Here is a 17,893-nt window from a genome sequence, read left to right on the forward strand (position 1 = left end):
TACTTACAATAAGTTTTATATGCCTGTTCAGGCATCTGCTAGAAGGTTGGAGAATCTATTAACTACTAGATGCTTTGGGGGGATGTTACAGAACAAAGTGTAGTCTTTAAAGTGTAATTCACAAATCCCGGGTCCTAGCAGTAAAGCCTAGGTTTTTACTTGTAATTTTCACCTCTAGAAGAAGGAGATGATTGCTAGTTGATCTAACAATGATCTCACAGTTCCCAGTTTGAGTATTGGCCATGTGTTTGTACCTTATCTGTAATAGACTAATTCTAAGAAAAGCATTTGAAATTAAAGAAGGTTTTCTGATCAAGTCAACAGCTCTAACGCTAAGTTCAAATTTTCATTCTAGTGGTGAAACCTTTAGATGGCCTTTCTCACTTCGTATGACATTCTTAAAGTCATCAATATTTCAAACTTTTGGCATTACAAATAACATCATAGACAACACCACACTCTCACAGACAACACTGAAACCTTGAGATGACTATGTCCAATCAATCAAGTAGGTGAATCCAGTCAAGTTCATGGACTATTTAACTTCACTAGTCCATCAAGGGAAACCCTGGTGGCGTAGTGGTTAAGTACTACCACTGCTAACCAAGAGGTCAGCAGTTCAAATCTGCCAGGCACTCCTTGGAAACCCTATGGGGCAGTTCTACTCTGTCCTATAAGGTCGCTATAGGTCGGTATCGACTTGATGGCAGTGGGCTGGGTTTGGTTTGGTTTTAGTCCATCAAGGGAAACGTCAGTGGTATGCATGTGGGGGGTGGGAGGGGGCTAAGGAAAAGTAGAACTGGAAGTTGCAAGATATTTGGATGCTACCTACCTCTGTAATTATGGTCAAATCCCAACTCCCTGGCCTTGGTTTCTGTAATGCCGAATTAAGTGAATTCTACTATCTGATCTCTAAGGATACTTTCAGCTTTAACATGGTATAAAGGATTCCAAACTTATCATTATAGGTGCAATACTAGTTATTTTCTGGAGAAATTCAGATTCTCAATTACTGCCATTTAGGATCTCATCAAATAGGACTGAATCCAACAAATCCCTGTAGGATTCTTTTTTGGTTTAGCACAGAGAGATGAGCTGGGAATGCATCACAGAATATTAAAGGGTACCCGTGATTAAAAAAAAGTGAAGTAGCAACATGAGTTTCAGAAACTTGAGCAAGTAATTTTTAAAGCAGCCATACTCCTTACATTTTGACTCAGTTCATCATTTCAGCTTACCTTCCATATATGTACATTCTGTAGTTTGCTATCATTTTAAACACAAAATTGTTCTCATACATATTTGTACATTTTCATTGTTAGACAATTTTAATGGTGACATAAGATTCTCTAATTATGTATCAGAAATATTAGACCTCAGATATGTCAATTCTCTCCCACCATAAAAAGTGCTCACATGAATAATTTTGTATAGATCTCTACCTCAGTAGGAATGAAATTACTGAGCTATTCCCATATATGGCCATTTTGTGTTTTAAAGAGTTGTACCTACCACTTTATAACATTACCAACGATAAAGAAGTCTACTGGCTTTACTATAATTATAATATCATTGAGAAGTACTTTCAAAAGTAATAGATTTTCTAGAGTACCTTGCACCATCACTTGCAAGAATGATCACTTCCACATGTTAACTTTGTATTTTTTTCTTCTCGTGGAAAGGGCTGGATCATGTCTTGTTAATTTTTCTATTGAAGCTTTAGTATTTTAAAAAAAAATCATACGGACTCTTAATATAGATCAAATTTCTGTCATATCTGTTAGAAATCTTTCTCACTATTGCTTTATTTTCCTTTTTCCATTGTGTAGAAACAGTCACGTGTAAGTCTCTTTTTCCATTATGGTTTCTTCTGTTAAAAATTAAGAGTTATTTTTCTATAAAGTTGAGAGTCTATTTTGGTTTTTCTATAATTTTAGATTTTATGATTTAACTTTTTCTGTCATTCAACCTTTATTTATATATTTATTTTGTACATCATTTTACAAATGATTTAAGATGACATTTAACATTTTACATAAAACTAAAATATACAACTAAAAAACCCCACAATCATGGAAAATAAGGCAAGAATTTCTACATTCTTTTGAATGGCAGAAGTACAGGACTTTTTAAAAAAGGATTTGGTTTCTTTAGAGGTTTAGGATCATGGCTTCATGGGATATCTCAGTTAATTGGTCTAATATCGTGTTTAGTGCTTCTGTTTTATATCCTAGTTCAATGTGTAGTGCCTGGAGTTTTAAAAGCTTGCAAGTGGCCATCTAAGATACAACAATTGGTCTCTATTCACCTGGAGCAACAGAGGGAGAAGGAGATTCAGGAATAGGGAGAAAAAATGGAATGTGTGGCCAATTGCCTCTGTGAACAACTGCCTCCTTTGCCATGAGACCAGAAGAATTGGATGGTGCCCGGCTACCATTACTGAACGATTTGATCAAAGATTCTGTAGAAGAATCCTGACTGAAAGGGGGAAAATACAGAATAGAATTTCAGATTCTCATGGATTCCAAACTTTCTGAAGCCATGGAGGCTGGATAAACTCCTGAAACTATTCCCCTGAGAAAAAATCTTAAAACCACAAACCAAAAATACCCACTGAAGTCTTCTTAAAACCAAACAATAGTTTAGCTCAACTAGTCTGCCTTGAGCACTGGGATCTTTTAAGAACTATCTATATGGGATCATATTGACAACAGTGACTCGCAAGATGTGATAGGAAAGTTAGGGCAGTGAGTTTATGTTAAAGGAGGAAGAACAATTCAGAAAAAGAGGGAGAGAATGGTTGCACAACTTGAAGGATGTAATCAATGTCACTGAATTATACATGTAGAAGCTGTTGAATTGGTGTATGTTCTGCTGTGTACATTCTCAACAACAATAAAACAAAATAAAGAAACAGCAGGTAGAAACCACAAAAGAGTCAATCCTTAAGAGAAAATTTACTGAATAAGATTTGTGAGTTTACTGCTTCTTTTGATTGAGTACATTCCCAAGCCTGAGAAGTTAGAGCCTTACTGGCTTGAGGTATCCAAGCAAAGAGCTCAAGACTAGGAAAGCAGCTGGTTTCAGGGTAAGTTGAGTCCCAAAATCTCAGTGTACCAATCCAATTCCTTGACTGACTGCTAAACTCCATGTGCACAAAAGAAACACCCAGGGGAGTCATTCCTTAGGGGACATGGAGTTTCTGTTAATAGTGATAGAATAGTCTGGAAAAGGGTAGTGGTAAAGGCCACATAATGTGATGAGCATGATCAGTGTCACTGAACTGTACATGTAAAAGTTACTGAATTGGTAAATGTTTTGTTATATATATTTTTACCACAATTAAAAAAAAAGAAAGAAAACCTCCTGGGAGCAAGGCTTAAAACGCAGCAAGTGGAAGTTGACAAAATGAAGCATAGACAACAGCTGCTGCACACTGATTAGAAAGACAGAGTTTGCAGTTTGACTTCAGGAACGTTTACTGCCTGCTAGAGTGAAAACAGACAATAATGCTCAGAAGAATAAAACAAACTAAAGGTGATATTATTCACGATGTCTAGTTTCTAAGAAAAATCACCAGATACTTAATGAAACAGGAAAGTGAGACTTACATTCAGGGCAAAAGTCAGTCAATAGAAACTTACTCTGAATGCGGCCAGATATTGGATTTGTTAAAGGTCTCAAATTAGCAGTTATAAACATGCTCAAAAGAGTAAAAGAAAACATGATCTCAAACAGGAAATCTCAATAGAAAAATGGAAACTATAAAAAATACAAATAAAAATTCTAGAGCTGAAATATATAAGAAATAAAATTCAGAAAATGAGTTCAACAGCAGACAGGAAATGTCAGAAGAAACAATCAATGAACTTTAAGATACATCAATAGAAAATATCTAACAAGAAGAACTATAAAAAAAATTGAAGAAAAATGTTGTTGTTGTTAATTGCCGTGCAGTCAATTCTGACTCATGTCGACTCCATGTGTGCAGAATAGAATTACTCCATGAGTCAGAATCAACTCGACCGCAGTGGGTTTGGTTTAGTTTTTTACAGGGTTTTCAAGGCTGTGGACATTTGGAAGCAGATCATCAGGCCTGTCTTCTGAGAAGCCTCTGGGTGGGACCAGGAAACCTTTCATCTGGTAGTTGGGCTCTTAAATGTTTGTGCTACCCAGGGACTTCAAAGAAAATGTACACAGCCTCAAAGATCTGTGGGATAATATAAAGTTGTACACCATATATGTAAGTGGAGTCCTACAAGAAAAGAATAGAAAAAATATTTAACAAAATAACAGTAAACAAACAACCACAACCCAAATTTGGTGAAAACATTAGAAATTCAAGAAATTCAATGAGCCCGAGCAGGAAAAACACAAGAAAATCTCACCTTGGTGCATCATAGTCAAACTATTTAAAACTAGAACTGTACAATAGACAAAGGGAGAATTTTACCATATGTGTATTATACATACAGTATACTACTATAGATACAGCATATTACTATAGATGCAGTATACTACTATAGATACAGTATACTACTATAGATACAGTATACTACTATAGATACAGTATATTACTATAGATACAGTACATACATACAGTACATATATATAAAAAAAGAAAAAAAATTATATATATATATATATATATAGCAACAATTGTAAGGATGGCACAGGATCTGGCAGTGTTTCATTCTGTATGAGTAGGAAGGGACTCAATGGCATCTATCTAACAACAACGTATTATACCTCAGATACCTAGATGGTACAAATGGTTTGTGCTCAACTACTAACCTAAAGGTTGGCAGTTCAAACTCACCCTGCAGTGCCAAAGAAAGGCCTGGTGATCTGCTTCTGTAAAGGTTACAGCCAAGAAAATCCTATGGAACAGTTTTACTCTGTCACACATGGAGTCACCATGAGTTGGAATTGATGGCAATTTTTTTTTTTAATTTATGTTACACCTTATCAAAATATCTCATACAAAGGAAGGAAATAAAAATAGAACTAGAAATCAGTGAAATAGAAAAATGGACAGTGAAGCATATGAAACCAAAGCTGGGTTTTTGCAAAGGCCAACAAAATTGATAAATCTCTAGCTAGACTTATCAGGGGAGAAAAGAAATTATGAATATCAAGAATGAAAGAGTGGACATTAATGGAAATTCTACAGACATTAAAGGATGATGGAGGATTACTATGAACAACTTTTAAAATAAGCCTGATGACTTAATTGAAATAGATGAATGAGTTGAAAGACAAATGACAAAAACTAACTCAAGAAATAAAACCCGAATTGTCCAATATAAATTAATGAAATTGAATTTGTAATTAAAAACCTTCAGGCAAAGGAAAATCCATGCTTTCACTGGTGAATTCTATCCAACACTAAGAAAGAGTAATACCAATTATAGGAGTCCCTGCATAGCACAAATAGTTAAGTGCTGGACTGCTACCTGAGCTGTTGGTAGTTCAAACCCACCCAGAGGCACATCGGTAAGGCCTGGCAATTTTCTTCCAAAAGGTCACAGCCTCGAAAATCCTATGGAGCACAGGTCTACTCTGCACACATGGGGTCAACATGAGTCATAACTGACTGGACGGCAACTAACAACAACATCAATTCTACACACATTCTTCCAGAAAACACAAGAGTAAACACTTGCCAAATCATTCTATGCAGCCAGCGTTACCGTGACCAAACAAAGACATTCCAAGAAAAGAAAACCACTGGCCAATATCCTCCATAAATAGATGTAAAAATCCTCAATAACATATTAGTGAATCAAATCCAGCCACACATAACAGAGAATATACCGTGACCGAATAGGATTTTATCTCAGGAATTCAAGGCTGGTTCAACAAAGAAAAAGCGATGCATCTACCATAAAACAAAGGAAGAAAACATCATCTGATCATCTGAAAAGGTGGGGAAAAAGTATTTGAAAAAATTCTACAAAATAAACATGATAAAAACCCTCAGGAAACCAAGAATAAAAGGGAACTTCCTCAATTTGATAAAAGGCTTTCACCAAAAAAAAAAAAACCCTACAGCTAACAGCCTACTTAATGTTAAAAAACGGAATGCTTTCCCCCCTAAAATGAAGGAGCAAGGACATCTGCACTCACCATTTCTATCTAGCATCATACTGGAGGTCCTAGCCATTAAAATCATAATCAAACAAACAAACAAAATGCCAGAAATAAAAGGAACACAGACTGGAAAGGAAGGAGAAAAAAAATTTTTTTTTTTTTTTTTGCAGATGACATGAGAACTTATGTAGAAAATCCTAGAGAGTCTACCAAAAAAAAAAAAAAAAAAAAGCTATTAGGACTAAAAACAAATTAGTAAGCTCTTAGAATTCAAGAACAATGTAAAAAATCAATTCTACTTCTATATACTAGCAATAAAAAATAATTCCATTTACAATAGCATTCAAAAATATGACACACTTAATGATAAGTTTAACGAAATATATATAAAAATCTGTTAGTTCAAGGGACTAATGGACCACATAAGCCATAGCCTCCAGCAGGTTAAGCCAAGAAGAACTAGATGGTGCCCAGTCACCACCACCAAATGGGCAACACCCTCCCAAAAGGAAAGACAAGAAGGCTATAAGGGACAGGAAAACCAGAGGAATGGACACAGGGAACCTGGGATGTAAAGGGCAAGAGGGAGAGTGCTGACACATTGTGGGGATTGCAACCGATGTCACAAAACAATTTATGTATAAATTTTTGAATGAAAAACTAATTTGCACTGTAAACTCTCAGCTAAAGAATAAAATTAAAAAAAAAATCTGTACAAGGAACTTTAATATACTGTTGAAAGAAAGAAGATCTAAATAAATGGAGATACTACGTTAATGAATTAGAAAACTCAACATTATTAAAATGTCAAATCTCTCCAAACTGACCTATAGGTTTAATGTAAATCTAATTAAGGTCACAATTTTGGAGAAATTGACAAGCTCATTCTAAAATCTGTATAAAATGCAAAAGGTCTAGAATAGCCAAAACAACTTTGAGTAAAAGCTTTGAAAAACTTAAACTAGCATATTTAAAGAGTAGCGTATGAATCATTAAATAAAATTGTTTTGGATATTCTAGGTCCTCTACATTTCCAAATTAAAGATACTGACATATATTGAGTAGCAAAGCAACTGGAATTTTCATACACTGCTGGTAGAAATGTGAAATGGTACAACCACTTTGAAAAATAGTCTCGACATTTCACATACAGTTAGCATATACTTTACAACTCAGCAATTCTCCTTCCAGGTATTTATTTTTATAATCTTTAAAAAATTTTTTTATTGTACTTTAGATGAAGGTTTACAGAACAAATTAGTTTCTCATCAAACAGTTAGTACACACATTGTTCTATAACATTGGTTAACAAACCCATGACATGTCAACACTCTCCCTTCTCAACCCTGGGCTCCCTATTACCAGCTTTCCTGTTCCCTCCTGCCTTTCAGTCCCTGCCCCAGGGCTGGTGAGCCCCTATGTCTTGTTTTGTTCCATGGGCCTGTTTGATCTTTGGCTGAAGGGTGAACCTCAAGAGTGACCTCATTACTGAGCTGAAAGGGTGTACAGGGTCTTCCAAGGTATTTACTCAAGAGAAATGAAGACACGTGCTCACACTAAGTCTCATACTTAAATGTTCACAGCAGCTTTATTCATAATATCAAAAGCTGGAAACCACCCAGATATCCATTTACTGGGAAAAAGGTAGATTGTGGTATATCCATACAATGAACTACTATTCAGCAATAAAAAGAAACCAACTTCTGATACATGCGACTACATGGATGAATTTCAAGAAAATTAAGCTAAGTGAAAGAAGCCAGACCTAACAGTATGATTCCATTTACCTGAAATTTTACAGCAAGTGAAATTATTGGATTTTGGACTCGCAGTTGATTTAAAACTTCTGATATGATGGAGTAAATGTGTTTTACATGTGACAAGGACATGAATTTTTGAGGGGCCAAAGGGCGGAATGTTATGGATTGAGTTGAACTCTGTCCCCCAAAAATGTGTGTCAACTTAGCTAGGCCATGATTCCCAGTACTGTGTGATTGTCCATCATTTTGTCATCTAATGTGATTTTTCCAGTGTGTTGTAAATCCTACCTCTATGATGTTTATAAGGCAGGATTAGAGGCAGTTATGCTAATGAGGCAGGACTCAACCTACAAGATTAGATTATATCTTGAGTCAATCTCTTTTGAGATATAAAAGAAAGACAGAGCAGAAAGACCTCATACCACCAAGAAACAAGAAGCTAGGAGAATAGTGTGTCCTTTGGTCCTGAGATTCCTGTGCTAAGAAGCTACTCAACCGGGGAAGATTGATGACAAGGACCTTCCCTCAGAGCCGAGAGAGAGAGAAAGCCTTCCCCTAGAGCTGGCACACTGAATTTGAACTTCGAGCCTCCTAAACTGTGAGAGAATAAATTTCTGTTTGTTAAAGCCGTCTGCTCGTAGTATTTGTTATAGCAGCACTAGGTGACTAAGAGAAAGCTCAGAGGGCTAGGGTTGAGGTGGGGTGAATTGAGTACAAATGGGTATGAGAGAATCTTTAGGATAGAAATGTTGCATATCGTTACTGGAGTAGTGGTTACACAGTAGTATCCATCTGTCAAAACCTATGCAACTGTGCATTTAAAAATTTAAAATAGGTGCATTTTATTATATGTAAATTGTATCTCAAAGTTGATTTTAAAAACTTTCAATGAATTCCTATAGGTATTAGAATAAATCCAAGAAGGTCCTAGAACATCTAACACCTACTTAGCTCTCCAACTTGATCTTGAGCCACTGCTCTAGCCATGTTGGGCTTCTCTCAGCCACTAGAGCACGTTATGTTCTCTCTCAGCTCTTGACCTTCGCATTCCCTCCATCCACCAACTCTTATTCACACTTCAGTTCTTTTTCGGGATTGCCATCTCCAGAATCCTGGATTAGGAAAAGACCACTGGTGTATAGTCCAAGGCCACCTCTCCTTTTTTACTACTTTTATATAATTGTAATTACTTACCTTATTATTTATAATCAGACTTAAAGTATGTTTTCTCCCTCTAGAGTAAAAGCTTTATGAAGTCAGGGATATCAAATTTTTTTTCACCACTCTTTCTTCAGTGCCTGATACATTGGAAACCCTCAAATATTTGCTGACAAAGAAAGCAAAAAATTCTAAATAATATATTAGCATATTGAATTTAGCATTAAAAAAATACAGGATGTTTAAATAGAGTTTAAGAAATAAAGAATAGTTTAATATTTGGAAGTGTATTAACATATCGAAGGAGATAAAAAGGAAATGGAATTAGAATTCAACACACATCCCAACTTAAAGAAAACCTTAGTGAACTGGAAAAAAAGGTCTGTTCTAACATGATAAATTATCTGAAACTAACATTGTACTTAAATGAAACCCTGGAGACAATGATACCTCTTGCTACCATTAGTAGTCAACATTATCTTGGAAGCATTAGCCAAAACCTGTTGCCATGGGTCAATTCCAACTCAGCAACCCTAGAGGACAGAGTAGAACTGCCCCATAGGGTTTCCAAGAAGTGGCTGGTGGATTCGAACTGCCAGTCTTTAGGTTAGTAGCCACAGCTCTTAACTACTGTTCCACCAAGTCTCCGCCAGTACAACAGGGCCAGAAAAAAGTCAGGAAATGACACAGACCTATAGGCAGATTATGACAGTCTATCTGAAAAACTCAAGATAAGCAATTCAAAATTCTTAATAAGCAAATTCAGTAAGGTGAACAACTATTAAATACATGAGAACATGTAAAACATATTTTAAACAATGCAGTATTGGCAGATGCTGTTAATTGAAAAGTGCGCCTCAAAAGTATGCATTGAATTTCTGGCCCTCGTACCTGTGGGTGTGATCCTGTTTGGAAATAGTGTTCTTATTTTGCTATGTTAATGACGTCATACTAGTGTAGGGAGGATCCTAAACGTAATCACTTCTGAGTTAGAAAAGACAAGAATAAACACAAAGACACACACGAGGAAGACAGACACCATGTGAGGGTCGTGTGTAAGCCAAGGAACAAGGAAGGCTGGCAGACACCAGAAACTCGGGGAGAGGCTCACAGAAGGAACTGACATGGTTGAGACCCTGATTTGGATAGTTAGCCTCCAGAACTGTGAGAACATAAGTTTTTGTTCTTTAAATCCACCCGCTCGTGGTACTTTTCGTTATGGCAGAGCTGTGTAACTAAGAATTAGAATAAACAGGTCAATGAAATAGATTAGAAAGTGTAGAAGGAGACGTAAAATTTTGCCATATAAGAAATTACTCTGAAACTCTCAGACTAATGGAGAAGTGTAAGGTATTTAATTAATTGTATTGGACATTATGAACTAAGAGATTTCAACATGGAACGAAGAACGGAAATAAATTTCAGGTAAATTAGAGATTCAAATATTAATGAATGAGACCATGAGAGCTCAGATAAAAATACGCAACTGTGGTTGTGTGTATACGTATACATACTTAATCTGAAGGGCTAGGGAAGACTTTCCAAGCTAGATCCTAATTCCAAAAACCAAAAAGAAAAAGACTGTATGTTGTGCTATACAAAAATTTAAGACATACATACTGAGAACAAAGTTAAAAGTCTCAAGTCATAAATGATGAGCATACTTTCAAAATGAGATAAAAGAAATGGGTATTTTTAATTTTAAAGATTTCTTTAAATCAACAAAGACACACTTCAGTAGAAAAATGGATAAAGCCCAGGAACATTCAATCCCCAAAAGAAATACAAAGGGTAAATGAACATGTCAAGACTGCAAATTAAGAGTAATTAAAGAAATAAAAAAAAATTAAATATCTTGCCTGTCACATGAATATTTAAAAGTGATCAATTATGCCTAGTGCAGAGAGAGATGAACACTCACATACAGATTATAACCAAAAACCAAACTCATTGCCGTCAAGTCGATTCAACTCATAGTGACCCTACAGGACAGAGTAGAACTGCCCCACAGAGTTTCCAAGGAACGGCTGGTGGATTTGAACTGCCAATCTTTTGGTTAATTGCTGATCTTTTGGTTAGGAACCTGAGCTCTTAACCACTGCGCCACCAAGCCTCCAAATACAGGTTATAGAAGTGTAAACTCATTAGTCTTTCCGGAGTTCGGTTGGACAGAATTTATAAAATGCCTTAATATGCTATTTTTTCCTAGAAATCTATCCCAAGAAAATATTAGACAATTGTGCAGAAGTGATTGTTATTGCTTTCTTTAAAAGCTTGAGAAATGGAAATGACCAGCAATAGGGGATAGAAAATGATTTAATATAGTCATAGAATAAAGTACCCAGGCCGAATTTAAAAATCACGTTCCATATATAAGTAGAAAAGAGTATATGTATAGAATACACATAGAAACAATTTTCTTAGAATGTTAACAACAGTCATCTCTTGTTGGGATTACGTGTGTCCCCCATTACTACAGTTTTTTCTTATGTACGTTCTTTGAAGGGAAATAGAGCTCCTTCCAAAATAGCTCAAGTATAGTATGCAAAAGGATGGATGAAGGATTAGATTGTTTCTCTATGTCACTGCTGTGACTGCTGTAAGTATACTACCAACAACCCACACTAGGCACTGTGAAAACGTTACGGTTTTAAAGGACCAGATGGACTATATAGCTCTTTGGTCAGTGTTTCTCAAAGTATATTCCATGGACCATCCTGATCATCTGGTATGCTTCTTAAAAAGTTCATTTTCTTCGACTCCACCCCAGCTAGTTCACTAAACCAAAATCACTGATGTGTGTGAGACCTAGGACTGGTACTTTAAGTGTAAACTCCTGTGGAGGTTCTTCTGCACACTGATATCTGAGAACCAAGAAAGCTGACTTTATCACCAGTTATGTTTGCACATGTAGGTAAATCTATTTCTCGACTCCATCCTTTCTACCAATTTGGTTCTTACTTCAGGGCCAATATTACCTGACTATAAATATTGTTGTTTTTGGTATATTATATCTGGTAGGACTAGATATTAAGAGTGCATCCATTTAGTGTAAATTTAAACGGCAAAAGGTTATCCAAATCAGCTTTCCCATAGCCAAAAGGTTGTGGGCTACTTAAAGCCAAAGACTTTTCAGATCAGTTAGACAACCGATATAAACCGGTACTGATATAGAATATATTATCTCTCCCAGAATTATCTGCTGCTGTTTATAGAGTGTCTTTCAGCATCTATAGGGTCAGCCTGTCAAGCAAAGGAGCGTTAATTAACAGCTCTTCCCCAGCAGATCCATAAGGGAAATTATTTTCATAGTAATTGGATCCTAAGATACTTTTTTTCTTGGAGTCCCCGGGTGGTGCAAACAGTTAATGTTCTCAGCTGTTAACCAAAACGATGGAGGTTTGAGTCCTCCCAGAGGTGCTGTGGAAGAAAGGTCTAGCAATCAACTTCCAAAAAATCAGCCATTGCAAACCCTATGGAGCACAGCTCTACTCTGACACACATGGGGTCACCATTGAGTCAGAACTGCCTCCACAGCGACTGGTTATACCTTTTCTTAAAGAGAGATGCTGATTGTTTTATTTTTCTTCATCTATATGAAGAATGTGGCATCAGAATTGGTGGGATACTCATTAACAATCTGTGATATGCAGATGACACAACCTTGCTTGCTGAAAGTGAAGAGGACTTGAAGCACTTACTGATGAAGATCAAAGGCTGCAGCCTTCAGTATGGATTACATCTCAACATAAAGAAAGCAAAAATCCTCACAACTGGACCAATAAACAATATCATGATAAATGGAGAAAAGATTAAAGTTGTCAAGGATGTCATTTTACTCGGATGCACAATCAACACCCATGAAAGCAGCAGTCAGGAAATCAAACGATGTACTACATTGGGCAAATTTGCTGCAAAAGACCTCTTTAAAGTGTTCAAAAGCAAAGATGTCACTTTGAGGATTAAGGTGGGCCTGACCCAGGCCATGGTATTTTCAATCGCCTCTGATGCATGCAAAAGTTGGACAATGAATAAGGAAGACTGAAGAAAAACTGGTACCTTTGAATTGTGGTATTGGCAAAGAATATTGGATGGACTGTCATAAGAATGAACAAGTCTGTCTTGGAAGAAATACAGCTAGAGTGCTCCTTGGAAGTGAGGATGGCGAGACTTCATCTCACGTACTTTGGACATGTTATCGGGGGGACCAGTCCCTGGAGAAGGATGTCATGCTTGGTAAAGTAGAGGGTCAGTGAAAAAGAGGACGACCCTCAACACGATGGATTGACACAGTGGCTGCAACAATGGGCTCTAGGATAACAACAATTGTGAGGATGGGGCAAGACCAGGCAGTGTTCCGTTCTGTTGTACATAGGGTTGCTATAAGTTGGAACCGACTCGATGGCACCTGACAACAACAACACTGATTTTCTTTTTGTTGGTTTTCATTTGCCCTGGCCCTGTGTAACCACACCCCTAAACAGGCCTTACCGGCATGGTGATCTGCATGGGCTGCCGTTCTCCACTCTTGGTTGGGGCCACACCTTCTGTGTCATATATGCCTGTATAAACAATTCTGTCTCCATCAGGTTCTTTAGACTTCAGCTCCAGTGGGACAAGCGTGCCACCAATGGAAATGTTCCTGCAATGGATAGGAGTTGATCACATATGGTAGGACTTAGCTTAAGCACCCTATCCTGGTATGGACCAAAACTCCAGGCAGGAATCCTACAGGACTTGGCTAAGAGGGATATTGTGCTATGGTAGAAATAACTCTGAAAGGTCAGGAGGTTTGAGTTCTCCAACTGAACCTGCTACTACTTAGCTATGAGACCTTAGGCCAGCTACTTAATCTTTCTGAACTGACCTCCGTATTCTCATCTAGAACACCTGTACAAGCCTAAGTAGGACTACACCAGTGGGTCTTCTCTCTGGTTACCATTAAAATAATCTGTGAGGCTATTAAAAACTTACCAATGTCCAGTACTATCTGAAACCCCCCAAAACCCACTGCCGTTGAGTCGATTCCGAGTCATAGTGACCCTATAGGACAGAGTAGAACTGCCCCATAGAGTTCCCAAGGAGCACCTGGCGGATTCGAACTGCCGACCTTTTGGTTAGCAGCTGTAGCACTTAACCACTACACCACCAGGGTTTCCAGAGATTGGAATTCAAATGTTCTGGGCACTGATACATTGTAAGTTTCTCCAGGTGATACTAACATGCAGGTAGGGCTGACAACCACTATACTAGATGTTCCCTAAATACCCTTTAGAGGGATTTTGCAATTTAGCGTTCTCTTCCTCAAGCCGGTCACACCATCAGAAATTCTCACGGGCATCGTTCCTTTGTGTTAAGCCAACGGTTTTCAAGATGAAATCCCTGGAGCAGCAGCATCACCTGAGAATGTATTAGGAATGCAAGTTTTTTAGAAGCCCTGGTGGCATAATGGTTAAGAGCTCATAGTGACCCTATATGACAGAGTAGAACTACCCCACAGGGTTTCCAAGAAGTGGCTAGTGGATTCAAACTGCTGACCTTTTGGTCAGCAGCCGAGCTCTTAACCGTGTGCCAACCAGAAAAAAACCAGGGCTCCTTTTTAATATATATATATATATATATATATATATATATATATATATATATACACTCTAGAGGTTCTAAACTAGAAACTGGGGTGGGGGCCAAGCACTCTGGGGTTTAACAAGCGTCCAGGTGATTCTGATGCACTTACTACTTTGAGAATCACTAGGTTTGGGCGCTGAAAAACCCTTGATAAAATTCAAGTGTAACCAGAAAAACTAGTCTTGTCATTAGCACAAATCGGTTCCTTAAATTAGTTAAAAAAACAGAACTACTTTGAAGAAAATGGAATACAAAAGAAATAACACGGTGAAAGAGCCTGCTAGGAACGAAGAGAAAGGAAAAGCTTGGCTTGTACTGAAATGCACAGAACACTGGGAAACAGGAGGCCAACGGGTACATGGGTCTGTGGGGATGCTGATAAATAGGTGGACCAGAAGCAACAGAAAGGAGGCTTGGTTCTAGGTCCTTCATTAGCGCCTGACACCTAGAAAGCTAATTCAAGTTTATTGAATACAGGTGGACCTTGAAGCCATAAAAGTGTTGAATCGATTCAAAATCCCCATGTCCAGCAGATACAATAGATGTCAGTTTACTTCCTCCTTTGAGACTACACTTCACACCCATGGTCAGGTGGAACCTCAGAGGTAAAGGACCCCACCCATGGATTATTCCCCAGAGTATCCCACTGGCTTTTCCCCCAGAGGTCTATTGGGTGCAGCGTCCTGTGGTAACAGGGAAGCGATAACCCCTGCCACGAATAAACCCCAAACGCCTTGGTGCCAGAATGCTGCTAACCCAAGGTACCCTACCAGGCTGAAAAAACTCAGAAGAGGAAGAAAACACACAAGGCAAGGAAAACTGTGGAACTAGGCCTGAGCAGAAGACGCTGCTCTCTGACATATAGGGGGATGGAGAAGTGGGGATCATCTCTCAGGGAGCCCAAAGAAGACACTCCCCCCCCCCCCGCCCTTTACACTTCATTCCTCAGCCCTTCTCCCTCCTCCAGCCTCGCCGGCAGCACAGGGGCGGGACACCAGCACAGCGACGGGAAGCCTGGGATTGCGGTAAATGAACCCCGAACCCCGCGGCGAGCTTCTCCCATCCGCCGCACCCGGCCCGCCTAGGGTTCTGCGCGGCCCGCGGGAATAGCCCTTCCAGGAATAGCTGGATAGAAGGGGTGAGAATTTAAAGAAAAAATCTGGCCTCCAGTAACTGTCTTAAAGGGGCCCATCTCCACGGCGAGGGTGGAGAGAAGTGAGAATGGCTGCAAGGCAAAGGAGGAGAGGAAGGGAAACAGGAGCTGACCTTCTCCCCGCGGCCCTCTGGTCCCGGCGCGAGGCCAGAGGAGCCCGGAGAGGCTGGGGACGTCGCGGGGGCCTCGGTCCGCACTCCAGGCGGGCCCTGCAGCGGCGGCGCGCACCCGGCCCGCGGTCCCCTCCCCGGTCCGCACTTACTGGACTTGCAGCGTGGTGGGCTTGATCTTCACCTCCACCTTGTAGGAGGAGCCGGTGAGCAGCTTGATGGTGCGGTTCTGGCCGAAGCGCTGCCCGTCCACTTTGAAGAAGACCGGCCCGTCGTTGGGCTGGATGCGCAGCGCGATGGAGAGGCGCACCAGGCCCGGCAGGTCCCCCATGGCTGGCCGAGGGGCTGGCGCGGCGACTCCGGGGGGCGACGGACGGCGCTGGCTGCGCCCGGGCGGCTCGAGCGCGGTGGGCGGAGAGGAAGCGCTGGGAGGGACAGAGGTGGCGGAGGGGCGGCTACGGCTAGGAGCCCGCGCAGCCGCCGCCGTCCGCCCGGGCCTTTGAGACGCAGGTCGAGAGGCGGTGGTCCCCCGCCCCACTCCGGGAGGAAGCGGGCCCCAGAGGCAGCTCCCAGGCCCCGGGGCTCCCCATCCCCCGCTCCCCGCGCGGCTCCCTCCGCACCTGCGGACGCGCTCCGACCGCGGCCGGAGGCAGATCAGCTGCAGCTGGGGCGGAGAGAGTTAATCCTGTTTACGTACCACAATCCCCATGAACTGGGATAGAGGGCTTTTCGGCTCCTCCTAGAATGGAGCGGGGAGCGCTGAGGACAGGACCTGGGAGGGCGAGGGCCCTGGGGTTAGGCGACTACGACACCAAGGACCCAGACCTCCGGAATCTGGATGCCACCTCGGACAACTAAGCGATAAAGACAGCATTCCTTGCCAGGCCCCAGCTCGGCAGAAGGAGGAGATTGGGAGGGGAAAAGGGGACGGGAAGCGTGGCAGGAAACCGCTAGTCAGTCATTTAAATTTCAGGAAATAGAGTCTTTCCCAAAAAAAAAAAAAAAAGCTTAGGGAAAATGGCTAAGGGAAGGCGCCATTCCATCTAATGTGGACTGCAAACCACATTAGGTCAGGAATGTGAGCAAAAAAGCAAAACAAAGCAAAAAAACAATACTCAAGCAGCCAAGCAGTTATACCTCCTTGTGGGTGTGTGGGTGTTTCCATGATGAATATCCTTGTCTCGAGAATGACATGCTGTAATGGATCACACATTTACACAGATCGTGAAGGATGAGCTCTTAACCCTGTAAAAGGCCACTGACGTGTCTAAAAAGTCAGAGCTGGTGACAATGGTCAAGCGGAGGGATGAGTCAAACACTGTGATATCGCAGAATACATATGTGCACATTAAGCGTGATTAGAGAGCTTTCGTGGCAGAAGCTGGATGACAGCTCATGATTTTGGAAGCAAGGGAGACCAAGGGTATCACGGCTGTATTGGCGGTGAACACCTGCTTCAGCACCACCAAGGTGGACAGTACCAGGGCGGGTGAGAGCACCTGGGAAAGGAGAAGCTAGTTAGTGAAAGTGAATGGGCTGAGACAGGGTCCGTTTGCTAATTTTTGTTCAACCAGGGTAGTACTGCTTTTCTTTAGATATGACCTCATTTCCAAAGTGATTTGGTTCCTAAATTATTTTACAAAGAGGAAACTGCTTTCACTCTCATTTCAGGTTCCTTTGCAGTATTTCCTACGCTGCCCTTTGTATAGTATTAAATTCTACTGCAGGAATTTCGTATGATCATTCCCTTCTCCGACATTGGGTAGATTTGCTGACCACACCATACTTACTGACATTAAATCATATCCTTTAACAATGATATGTTGTTGTTGTTGTTAAATGCCATCAAGTCAGTTCCGACTCACAGCAACCCTTTGTACAACAGAATGAAACACTGCCTGGTCTTGCACCAACCGCACAATCGTTGCTATGTTTGAGCACATTGTTGCAGCCACTGTGTCAAACCATCTTGTCCAGGATTTTCCTCTATTTCT

The 17,893-nt window shown here is 40.2% G+C and overlaps 1 protein-coding gene across 2 annotated transcripts in view; it reads right to left on the reverse strand.

The window, feature by feature from the left end:
- CNRIP1 (cannabinoid receptor interacting protein 1) overlaps positions 1-16,853 on the reverse strand; it is a 31,305-nt gene extending 14,452 nt beyond the window's left edge. The window contains exons 1-3 of one of the 2 annotated variants that reach the window (XM_003413654.4): positions 16,597-16,853; positions 16,052-16,324; positions 13,503-13,653 (exon numbers count right to left, since the gene is read on the reverse strand). In XM_003413654.4, the coding sequence (XP_003413702.1) occupies positions 13,503-13,653; positions 16,052-16,230 (330 nt within the window). In that variant the 5' untranslated portion in view covers positions 16,231-16,324; positions 16,597-16,853. Of the gene's footprint in view, positions 1-13,502; positions 13,654-16,051; positions 16,325-16,519 lie in introns of both variants that reach the window. The other variant, XM_010593621.3, reaches the window with a different exon arrangement.
- Between the last annotated feature and the right edge of the window lie 1,040 nt (positions 16,854-17,893).

Source organism: Loxodonta africana, chromosome 15 (genome assembly GCF_030014295.1).
Source record: "Loxodonta africana isolate mLoxAfr1 chromosome 15, mLoxAfr1.hap2, whole genome shotgun sequence".
Classification (NCBI taxonomy): domain Eukaryota; kingdom Metazoa; phylum Chordata; class Mammalia; order Proboscidea; family Elephantidae; genus Loxodonta; species Loxodonta africana.